This window comes from Leucopleurus acutus, assembly GCF_964270905.1.
Source record: "Leucopleurus acutus genome assembly, chromosome: X".
In the NCBI taxonomy this organism is placed as follows: domain Eukaryota; kingdom Metazoa; phylum Chordata; class Mammalia; order Artiodactyla; family Delphinidae; genus Leucopleurus; species Leucopleurus acutus.
In genome coordinates, this window is record NC_139148.1 from 89,607,195 (window position 1) to 89,619,931 (window position 12,737).

General features: G+C 38.4%; 1 protein-coding gene across 1 annotated transcript; it reads left to right on the top strand.

Annotated features, from left to right (window-relative positions):
* Window positions 1–249: 249 nt before the first annotated feature.
* TCEAL5 (transcription elongation factor A like 5) lies at window positions 250–870 on the top strand (the record flags this gene model as incomplete). Its single annotated transcript, XM_082865025.1, has 1 exon — window positions 250–870. The coding sequence occupies one exon, from the start codon at window positions 250–252 to the stop codon at window positions 868–870; it is 621 nt and encodes a 206-aa protein (XP_082721151.1).
* Window positions 871–12,737: the final 11,867 nt, after the last annotated feature.

Consider the following 12,737-nt stretch of genomic DNA (forward strand, 5'->3'; position numbering starts at 1 on the left):
AGGGAAAAGCACCTGTGGAAGTGTCTGCAAGGTGGGCTCATGTTAGCATGTGTGCCAACCTTGTATACACTGGGAAAGAAAGGAGAAAATGTATGGGCGGGAGTGCACCCCGCCCATAGGGGTAGGCCATGAAGATCTTAAATCACAGAGGCAAATACTTATCAGAACCTGTATTTCACCACCTAAGTCCTCAGTCTCCTTTGTCTCCGTTTTGTCTCCTAGGACAGGCAAAGGAGGGCAAATCTCAACATGGAGAAGGTCTACAGAGAAAATGAAGGAAAGCCAGAAAATGAAGGAAACCCAGACAATGAGGGAAAGTCAAAAGATGCAGCAGATACAGAAGATGAAGGAAAGTCAGATGAGGAAGAAAAGCCAGAAGTGGAGGGGAAGACAGAACACGAGGGAGAGCTCCAGAATGAGGGACGGCCAGAAGACCAGGGACAACCAGAAGATGAGAGGAAGAGAGAAAAGCAGGACAAGTCCGAAGCTGAGGGAAAACCACACGGTGAGGGCAAGCTGGAATCCCAGGCAAAGCCAGAGAGTCAGCCGCGGGCTGCCGAAAAGCGCACCGCTGAAGACTATGTGCCCCGGAAAGCAAAAAGAAAAACGGACAGGGGGACAGACGATTCCCCCAAGGACTATCAGAACAACTTACAGGAAAGGCATCTGGGCAGTGAGGAGATGATGACAGAATGTGCAGATATGTCAAGGGCTCAGGAAGAGCTAAGGAAAAGACAGAAAATAGGTGACTTTCATTGGATGCAAAGAGATGTACAGGATCCATTCACCCCAAGGGGCCAACGGGGTGTCAGGGGAATGAGGGGCGGAGGTAGGGGCCAGAGGCGCTTACATGATATCCCATATCTTTAATGCCTTTGGCCTTCAATTCTGACTCCTCTGATGAGAATATCGCTGACCCTGCTTTCCCTGGCAGGCATTTGCCAGGCTATGTGCTTTAACCTTAAGCTGATTCTTTGCTTTAGGTGTCACTCTCATTACCAGCAGCCTTTTGATCCAACTACAGTGCTCTCTGTGTTTCAGTAGGGGATTTTCATCCACGTGCATGGAGGAGATGTTCATGGTACACTGTAAAATAACAATAAAGAAAAACACCAGTTTTCAGAACCACATATACAGCATCCACCCGTTTTTGAAAAAATAAAACAAAAAAGTTATACAATACATCCATGTACAGGGAAAACTGAAACTGAGTAGACCAAAAGCAAAATAATGGTTTTCTCTGGGTGCTGGTGGTAGAGATTATCCTTTCACCTGTACTTTTCCCCCTAAAATACACAGATTACTTTTGTCATAAAATAAATAATAAAGTATTTGAAACATAGGAAAATACCAAGCAATCAAAATAACTGCTCAGTGGGTTTATGAAGGTAGTGGAGACACTTAAAATTCCTGTTGTCAGGATGTGAAATGATGCGTAAAACACATTATCTCTGGGACTCACAGCTGGAGGAATCAACCTGGCAGTTATTACAGAACCACTGACGTAGCGAACAGTCTTCTCATCAGTGAATTGGGGATAAAGCTTGCCTTCCAGGGCTGTGGAGAAGATCAGATGAGATGCTGAGTGTGTGAACTGTGTTAGGATGGTACCTACCCTTTCCCCTGCACTAGCAGGACCAGAACCCCATCAAATGTTTGGGAGAGGGCTGAGGGAGCTCTCACGTGTGTCCATAAGTAAATCCAGACAGCTGAAAGGTGGGTGTCACTCTCCCCCAGGTAATGCTGTATCTGAAGGACACTCTCCCTCTTCTCATGTGTCCTTAGGGCCCCACTGCTGCTGGTGAGCTGAAGTCCTCAAGGTAACAAAGCCCCTTTGATTTCCCTGGAGTCTCTAGTGAGTTACACCCCACTATGTTCCCTACTGAACTATGGAGAAGGTCCCCCTTCTCACGTTATAGTTTTATTAACTATAAAACTATAGTTGACATGAAATGTGGGAAATGCTTTGTAAAATCTTAATTAATGCATTTTCAGGCATTATAATTAGCCCACTAGACTTGCCCTATTCAAAGCAAAGAATTTATCTTATTCATTTTGGTACCTACAACACATGACAGAAGCTTAAAAATCAATACATTAATTATTGAGTCAGAAGGCCTCAATTCTTGGCCCAGTTCTGTCCCTGATTGAATACATAATCTTGAGCACATAATTTCATTCTTTAGCAATTGAAACTTGCCACTCCAAAAGGAACACAGCAAGAGAGGGATTATACCACAATCCATTGTTAAATAATTTTAACATTGGATATAGTAGTGTTTCTCAAAGTTTGCTAGCTACTAGCAGACCATCTGCATCGAAAACACCTACCTACCTTGTTGAAAATGCAGAATCCTGGCTCCCGCCTCAGATCCAATGTATCAGAATCTCTTTTGACTTTTCCTCAAAATGTCTCTGTGTATATAAATCCATGCCAATCCCTCACTTCGTCCCAGTTTACCCTTCCCCCTCCCTGTGTCCTCAAGTCCATTCTCTTCGTCTGTGTCTTTATTCCTGTCCTGCCCCTAGGTTCTTCAGAACCTTTTTTTTTTTTTTAGATTCCATATATATGTGTTAGCATACGGTATTTTAGATAGCTAGTGGGAAGCAGCCGCATAGCACAGGGAGATCAGCTTGGTGCTTTGTGACCACCTACAAGGGTGGGATAGGGAGGGTGGGAGGGAGACACAAGAGGGAGGAGATATGGGGATATATGTATAGGTATAGCTGATTCACTTTGTTCTACAGCAGAAACTAACACACCATTGTAAAGCAATTATACTCTAATAAAGATGTTAAAAAAATGTCTCTGTGTAGGTGTCCTTTGTTTTTAGCTCATTTTTATTTTTATGGATATATGTATAAAATTAAAAAACCCAATAGTGTAAGAGAATATATTATTAAAAACTGCAGTCTGCCTCATCATTCCACATTCTCACTGTCCAGAAGCAACTACCATAAATGTTTTTGGTTTCTTCTGGTATTTACCTCCGTATTTCAGAAGAATATGCTTATGCTGCTATTTCTTTCTCTTTTAAAAAATTAATTAAATTAATTTATTTATGGCTGCGTTGGGTCTTTGTTGCTGCGCGTGGGCTTTCTCTAGTTGTGGCGCGCGGGCTTCTCATTGTGGTGGCTTCTCTTGTGGTGGAGCACGGGCTCCAGACATGTGGGCTTCAGTCGTTGTGGCGTGCGGGCTCAGTAGTTGTGGCTTGTGGGCTTAGTTGCTCCGCGGCATGTGGGATCTTCCCGGTCCAGGGCTCGAACCCATTTCCCCTGCATTGGCAGGCGGATTCTTAACCACTGCGCCACCAGGGAAGTCCTGATATTTCTTTTTTTAACGCCTTTATTGAAATATAATTCACATATCACAACATTCACTCTTTTCTTCATAAAAATTCACTCTCTTAAAGTGCACAATTCAGTGGTTTTCAGTATATTAACAGAGTTCTGAAACCATCGCCATTATTCAGTTACAGGACATTTTTATTGCCCTAAAAAGAAACCTCATACCCGTTAGCACATAATGGTGCTCCCATTCCCTCCTCTCCCCGGCAACTGGCAAACACTGATCTGCTTTCTGTCTCTATGGATTTGCCTATTCTAGACATTTCATAGAAATGGAATCATACAGTACATGGCCTCTGTTGTCTAGTTTCTCTCATGTAGCATAATGTTTTCAAGGTCCATCCACATCCATATCAGTACTGAACATTCGTGTACATTTTCTTTTGTCTTTTAAAATAAACTATTGAAAATTCAAAATATAAAATTTTCAAGTACAGAAATGATGGTTCTGCCTTAGTTTATTATGTAGATAACCTCAGAGCATGCTGATTATTATGTCCAAAGTTGCTTTTAACTTCATTTGAATGCTTTGATTCATTTTATGAAGAGGTACTGTAATATATTTGTTTTGTTTCTGATTTATAAAAAACACAGGTATGTAGTATTTGATACACTAGTTAATCATTTCTGCTGGAAGAAGCAAAGGTAATTTCTTTCCATTTTTTCTTTTTTTAATTAAAATTTTTACCAGTTTTGTTGAGACATAATTGACATACATCACTGTATACATTTAAGGTATACAGCATAATAGCTTGAGTTACATATATTGTGAAGTGATTACTACAATAATTTTAGTTAACACCCATTATCTCATATAAGTACGATAAAAAGAAAAGAAAAACATTTTTCTCCTTGTGATGAGAACTCAAGATTTACTCTCTTAACAAATTTCATATATATCATGCAGCAGTGTTAACTTCTTGCATGTAAATATGTTTTCAATTTTCTTGAGTATATACCTAGGAGTGGAATTGCTGGTTCATGTGGTAACTCTAACTTTTTGAGGACCTGCCAAACTGTTTCCAAAGCAACTGTGCCATATGACAATCCTATCAGCAGTGTACGAGGGCTCCGATTTCTCCACATTCTCACCAAAGCTTGTCATTGTCTGTATCTTTTCTTATAGCCATCCCAGTGGGTATGAAGTGGAATCCCACTGTGGCCTTGATTTGCATTTGCTTGATGGCTAATGATGCTGAGCATGTTTTCATGTGCTTATTGGCCATTTGTATATCTTCTTTGGGGAAATGTGTATTCAAGTCCTTTACCCATTTTAAAATTAGGTTGATTGTCTTTTTATTGTTGAGCTGTAACAGTTCTTTGTTTATTCTGGATGCAAGTTCCTTATCAGACATATGACTTAACAACTGCTATTCCTTGACTTGTTTAGTTATTATCTATAGACTTTCTGATATGACACTTGAGTAGTACTCTCTTACCATCATAATCACCACTATCATAATCACTTGCCTCTCAATATAGTTTTCCCACATATAAAGTATATTTTAACAAGAATTCCAGTGATTCTGTTGCTTAACTCTGAGGACCATTTGTGTGTTTGTCAGTTTAGGCTAAGCTTATGATAGGATAGCTACCAACCCCAAAACATCAGTGGCTTAACACAACAAAAGTTTATTTCTCACACTTCATGAGAATTGGGGATGGAGAGGTTCTCCTCCCTCTAGCTTCCCAGAGATCCAAACTAATCATGATACCACTGCAGCAGAGGAAAAGAATACATGGAGATCTCACACACCTTTTTCTACACTGTGGCCTAGAGGTGATGTAAATCATCACTGTTCACAGTCTATGTTTTCATATTTCTAGCTCTTTTAATTCTGACAGGCAATTTTGAGAGAGGTGTTATTGTGCCTTCAATATAGGTGACTAAACTGAGGCTCAAAGAGTGTATGTGAATTATACAAGGTTACATACCTGTAAGGGGAAGAGCCTAGATTGGAACCTAAGGATTTGAATTTTATCTTCACCTTATTGCCCAGCCAATCCTTTAGGATGTCCGAATAGTGGTAATGGTTCTTCAGATGACAGACCTAAAAAGCAAGGCTCACAGTGGCACTGCTTCCTCCACCATTAATGCCTTAAAAAGGCATTTAATGCCAGTTCACAGCTTGACTGCCTTAGTACCCAAATCAGATGCTGTGCCTACAACACATGAGGGTATTCAAACAGGTGGTAACACCTGTTTTCTCCTGAGTTGGAGGACCACATGCCTTTGTAAGCTCCCTTTGCCTGCTGTCTCCTGTACTTCTGGGACTGGGCTGAATCAAACATCAGAAGCAAGGCATCAGGCAGATACAGAACTGAATTCACCACAAAACCACTAAAACAGGCCCAGGCACAACCAAGGCCCTTCTGGGAGTCTGAGCAAGGTTGTTTGGGGTTATTGTCCAACTGCATCCCCATCACTATTGCTCTGGGTGCTACTTCACTGAACTCTGAGAGAAGGGTTCAACCCTTCTACTTTAAACTCAAAATTATCTGGTCAGTCTTAGTTTGTAGCTGAAAAGGAGAAATTCTTTACATTTTTAGGCTATGGAGTTTTATTTCCATCTCTACAAAAGTCTCCTTCATACCTCAAAGGGACAGAGGACAGGGAAGAAATGCAAAGCTTTATGACTGACAATTTATGAGTTCCCATCATTCCAATGATAGGAATAGTCTCCAGACTATTTAACTTTTCACCTGTTCACCTTGAGCCAACAGACAATGGCCAATGTTGCTAAAGACAGCCATATAATAAGGAATATCTACCTTGCTTCTCCCTCACTATCCTCCCAGACACAAGAATATTTTTGGGATAATGAGAGAAATGTTTCTGAAATAGGCCCCAACTCCCTGTCCAGTGCAAGGCACAAGAGCAAAAGAGATTGTACTGCTTATGGGAACCAAAAGGAACTTTAAATCAAATGTTATATTTAAGTTGTAAAATGAACAAGGCAAATTTTAGTTTCAGCTCCAAATGGAGAGCTGAAAAGAATGCTACTCACACTTACAACAGGAAAAAAAGTTGGATAAATGCAAAATAACATTTTGCATTTTAAAATATTTATTTATTTGGCTGTGCTGGGTCTTAGTTCAGCATGCAGTACCTAGTTCCCTGACCAAGGATTGAACCTGGGCCCCCTGCACTGGGAGCATGGAGTCTTAACCACTGGATCACCAGGGAAGTCCCCAAAATAACAAATCTTCTTAAAACCTTTAGAGAACTGAGGTCACAGGGCAAATGATTATCCCAAAATCTAGAGAGAGACTCATGTAGGGAGAAATAGGACCCAAGCATTTGCTTATCTGGAATAGATACCACCAAACACCATGTAGACCAGTAGGAAAATTCAGCTTGAAATTTCTAATGAATTTCTAAAGACTTAAGGCTAGCATGAGAGTGTTCAGTCCCTGAAGTCCACAGACATAAAGAGCTTGCACTCTCTTTCAAGCTTTAATCCAGAAACCCCACTAGGTGTTATCAGGGAGAATTTGAGAGAGCTTTCCCCATATTGCCAGCTAAGAGAGAGAGATAGCAGTCACTGCTGAAATTCCAACCGGACCTATCTCCCCTAGTAAACAAAAGACTTAATCTTCAGGGAAACGGACAACAAAACCCATATCCTAAAGTCTAAAGTAGAAACCCACTGCAGCTAGGAAAGGGAAACAGAAAAACAAAAAAACCTATGAGGGAAGGCTTAGCATTATACCTGGAGGAGAGGCATGAACACATGTGAAGATTACACCACCAAAACTCAGGTTCACAGTGGTTGCCTAAGATGAAGACACAATCAGAACACCAGAGAATGCTCGTCCCTCCCTCAACACCACACTAACAAACACTGAGTAAAAATAACAGTGGAGGACAGCAAGAAACAGGTTCCTTTTGGGGAGAAATACAAAGGGAAACTGCAAAACCAGGTGGAAAGACTCAGAGCCAAATAGGAAGAAAACATCAAACTCAGCCCAACTTCTAACTAGATTAATGCAAACTTCACACTAAAAGCTTTGTAGGAATGACAGGCTCATCTCCAATAATAAACTCCATTTACCTCAGTAATTACTGTCTTATACAAATCCAGTTTTCAAGTAAAAATTATGAGAAATACAAAAAGAAAAGAAAAGAAAAGATTCTGAAGAGGCAAAGCAATAATCAGAAATGACACAGATCTTGACACCATCAGACAGGAAATTAAAAATAACTATGGTCGGTGTTCCACTTTTGGCAAGGCAATATGAGGAACTCTGAGGATCCATTTCCCAGTGAAATTGTTAAAAGTTATTCTCCTAAAATACAATCATTTAAATTCTTTGGAAATGGTCCTAAGGGCATACAGCAAATGAAGAAACGTTTTTAAAAGACAATCTACTATAACAATAAGAACAATGATAATCTGTGGCATTTGAACCAAGATTCTTTTCTTGCCTTCCCACTTCCAGCTTAGCATGATGGAAACTTCACTCCAGAAGGGTGTAGTCAAAAACACAGGTCTCCTTCTCCCCCAGCTCATATCTGAAGGGTCACAGTATCTTCCCAGGAGAGACAAAACTTCTCATCCTGCCTTGAGTTGACTGTTGCTCAGGCTAAATTCCAAGTGAGTGCAGCTGAAAGGTTGGGGCTCCTTCTGCTCCTCCCCCATTCATCATAAGGAGGCTCTACCTTCAGCATAGTGTGCTAAGAATACTGGGGACTCAATTTCCTGGGAGAGGCAAGCCAGGAAGACCTGAAGGAACTGCCCATCCTGAGTCAAGTGTACAGCTCCTAAAGTAGCAGTGTCACTCAGAGAGAATTGTGCTACTGTCACCATCCTTAGCTCCAGAGCCTTGTATCAGAGATTTTCCCAGGGGGAGAGGCAGGCCTTAAAACAGAGAGCTCCAAAACTCTTTCCAAAGGAACTGACTTCATTTGTCACACAGTGTGAACTTGAAGGCTACAGGTGCTATAAAAAATGGAGGTTGTAGTGAATAACAATTAAGAGGAGGTCAGTAGATTCATTAGAGATATAAGCTAAATGTTAGGCCAGCTAGTCTACTAGAGAATTAGGAAAATAGACAGCTAAGTAGAGTCTTCTTGGAGTCCAAACAAATGTCAAACAATGACCTCAAAAACTATATCTGAAAAGGAGCCCAAATTTAATCCCATGAATCTGTGGAGCAACTTATGCCCCCGTGTATTGTCAAAAACAATAAAGCAATCAACCATTCAAGTATGTTCAGGTAAGGAGTCAGTAAAGAGAGGACTGCCAAAACCACTGTCATCCCAGAGTGACTATGGGCATACCAATACTGTACGCTCTGAGGATCAACATAGAGGCATCATATAGCAGGGAGGAAATGGACATGATTGAAATAATTCAGCCAGTCACTAAAAAAACAAGCAAATAACAACAAAAATAAGCCCCAGAGAGAGAGGATCAGTACTCAGAGTTGCTAAACTATATTATCTGAAAAAATTGCAAGACATGTAGAGAAACAGAAAAATATGACCCACATGTGGGGAGCAAAGCAGGCAACAGAAACTGCTTGTGAGAGTAACCAGATGTAGAATTTAACAAATACTTCAACATGGCCAATATGTTCAAAGAATGAAAAAAACCCTATGATTAAAGAAGTAAAGGCAGGTATGATGACACTATTATATCAAATAGAAAAACAATCAATCAACAGATAGATATTATAAAAAGAAACAAGTGGAAATTCTGAAAAATAGAAAGATTGAAATGAAAAATTCACTAGAGGAGCTCAACAGTAGATTTGAGAATTAGTGAACTCTAAGATTCATAGATTTTATGTAATCTGAATAAGAAAGAGAAAAAAGTAATGACTGTGGTGACCTAAATGGGAAGGAAATCCAAAAAAGAGGGGATATATGTATACATATAGCTGATTCACTTGGCTGTACAGTAGAAACTAACACAACATTGTAAAGCAACTATACTTCAATAAAAATTAATTTAAAAAAAGAAAAAATCATGAAAAATGAACAGAGTCTCAAAGATATGTGGGACACCATTAATTGCACCAACATACACATAATGAGAATACCAAAAGGAGAGAAAAGAGAGTGAAAGGAGCAGGAAAAAGATACAAAGAAATGATGTCCGAAAACTTCCCAAATTTGATGAAAAACATTCATCTACATATCCAGGAAGCTCAGTGATTTCAAACAGGATAAACGCAAGAGACTGACAAACAGACACAACATAGTAAGAATGCTGAAAGCCATTCTTACTATGCTGAAAGTCAAAGACAAGGAGAAAATGTTGAAAGCAGCAAGAAAAAAAATGACTCCTGACTTATAAGAGAACTCCAATAAGATCAACAGCTAATTTATCACCAAAATAATAGAGGCCAGAAGGAAGTGGGATAGCATATTCAAACTGTTCAAAGATACAAAAAGTCAACCAAGAATCCTGTATTCACCAAAGCTATCTTTCAAAAGTGAACACAAAATAAAGACATTCCCAGAAAAACAAAAAAATGAGAGAACCTTTCACTAGCAGACCCACTTTACAAGATATACTAAAGGAAGTTCTCTAGTTCTGAAAGCAAATGACCCCAGACAGTAATTTGAATCCACTGGGGAAAAAAAGCACATATAAAGTTAATTATGTAATTATAAAACACAGTTCAAATGTATATTTATTTCCCCTTCCTTCTCTCAACTGGTTAAAACAGTATATATATAATGTATTATTGGCCTTATAACAGAGAAAAGAAATATATTTGCCAATAAAAACACAAAGGAGATGGGTGGGAGCAAAGCTGCAATAGGCTAAGGAAACAAATCCAGAGGGTAACTAAAATCCCCTGGAAGAAATGAAGAAAACCAGAAGTGATAAATGAAAAGGTTAACATAATAAATTCTATAAATATATACTTGCTATCCTTCTTTCATTTTCCATAAGAGACGTAAAGTTATGTAAAGTAATAATGGTAACAGTGGATGGGTTTTATAACATTTTTGTTGTAACATGTATAACAATACCACAATAAGTGGATAAAGGGAATAGAAATATATAGGAGTGATGTTTCTATATCTCACTGGAATTAAGTTAGTATAAAACTGAAATAGAACCCAATAAACTAAGATGTATATGTCAAGTCCTAGGGTAACCACAAAGGAAATAACTCTAAAAGATATAATGAAAAAGTCATTAAATAAATTAAAATCCTTCATTAGAATATATTTAATTAATGTAAGAAAAATGGAGGAAAAGAAGAGAGGAACAAAAAAACACATGAGATATATGACAGACAAAAAGTTGACAGAGGGACTCCCCTGGTGGTCCAGTGGCTAAAACTCCGCACTCCCAATGCAGGAGACCCAGGTACCATCCCTGGTCAGGGAACTAGATCCCACATGCTGCAACTAAAAGTTCGCATGCCACAACTAAAGATTCCACATGCCACAACTAAGGATCCCGTGTGCTGCAACTAAGATCCGATGCAGCCAAATAAATAAATAAATAAATAAATTTTTTTTTTAGAAAAAGTAAGTTGGCAGAAATAAATTCAATCATATCAATAATAACGTTAAATATAAATGGATTAAACAATTCAAACAAAAGGCAGGGATTGTCAGATTAGATTTTTAAAAGATCCAACTGTATGGTGTTTACAAGAAGCATATTTTAGGTTTAAACATATAAAGATTGAAAGGAAAATGATAAAAATATGTATATCATGAAAACAGCAACCATAAGAAAGCTGGAGTAACAATACTATTATCAGACAAAATAGAATTAAAAATAAAAAAGGTTACTAGAGGTAAAGAGTGACATTTTATAATGATAAAATGGTCAATCCATCAGGAAGATAAAACAATATTACAAATATATGGAACTAACAATAGGACTAAAAGTACGTGAAGCAAAAACTATGAAAACTGATGGGAAAAATAGACAATTCAACTATAATAGTTAAAGAGTTCAATATTCCACTTTCAATAATGCATAGAACAACAAAGCAGAAGATCAACAAGAAAATTCAAAGACTTGAAAAATGCTATAAACCAATTAGACCTAACAGACATCTATAGAACACTCCACCCAGCAACAGCAGAATATACATTCTCCTCAAACGCACAGTGAAACTTCCTCATGATAGTCCATATAGGATAGGCCATAAAAATCTCAATAAATGCAAAAAAAAAAAGAAATAATAAAAAGTATATGCTCTGACCACAGTAGAATAAAATGAGAAATCAACATCAAAAAGAAATTTGGGATATACACAGATATATAGAAATTTTAAAATGCTTTCCTCAATAATCACTGGGTCAAAGAAGGAATTAAAAAGGAAATTAGAAAACACAATGAGGTGAATGAAAATGAAGATATGACATCCAAGACTTATAGGATGCAGGTAAAACAGTGCTTAAAAGGAAATATATAGCTGTAAATATTTATATTAAAAAAGAAGATCCCAAATATATAACATAAACTTCTACCTTAAGACACTGGAAAAAGAAAAACAAACTAAACATAAAGTGAACATAAATAAGGAAACAGAAAAGATTAGATTTGAAATTAATGAAATGGAGAAGAGAAAAAATCAGTTAAACCCAAAGTTTATTCTTGGAAAACATCGAAAAAATTGACAAACCGTTAGCTAGATTAACTAAGAAAAACAAAGAGAAGACTCAAATTACTTAAACCAGAAATGAAAGAGTGTGGGCTTCCCTGGTGGTGCAGTGGTTAAGAATCCACCTGCCAATGCAGGGGACACAGGTTTGAGCCCTGGTCCGCAAAGATCCCACATGCCGTGGGGCAACTAAGCCCGTGTGCCACAACTATTGAGCCTGCGCTCTAGAGCCTGCAAGCCACAACTACTGAGCCTGCGTGGTACAACTACTGAAGCCCGTGAGCCTAGAGCCTGTGCTCCGCAAAAAGAGAAGCCACTGCAATGAGAAGCCCGCGCACTGCAATGACTAGTAGCCCCCACCCACTGCAACTAGAGAAAGCCCGCGTGCAGCAACGAAGACCCAATGCAGCCAAAAACAATGAATAAAATTTTAAAAAAGAAAGAAAGCAAGAAAGAAATGAAAGAGGGGCATTACTATTGACCTCTCAGGAAAAAAAAAGATTAAAAGGAATACTATGAACAACTGTATGTCAACGAATTAGATAACTTAGATGACATGGACAAATTCCTATCAAAATTGACTCAAAAAGAAAATGATAATCTGAATAAACCAATATAATAATAAGTTAAGAAATTGAAATAATAATAAAAAATAATTATTTGCCCCCCAAAAGCCCAGGCCTAGATGACTGTGCTGATTAATTCTACCAAGCATATAAAGAAGAATTAATACAAATCCTTAGCAAACTCTTCCATAAATAGAAGGGGAAGGAACACTTCCCAACTCATCGTAAGACCTG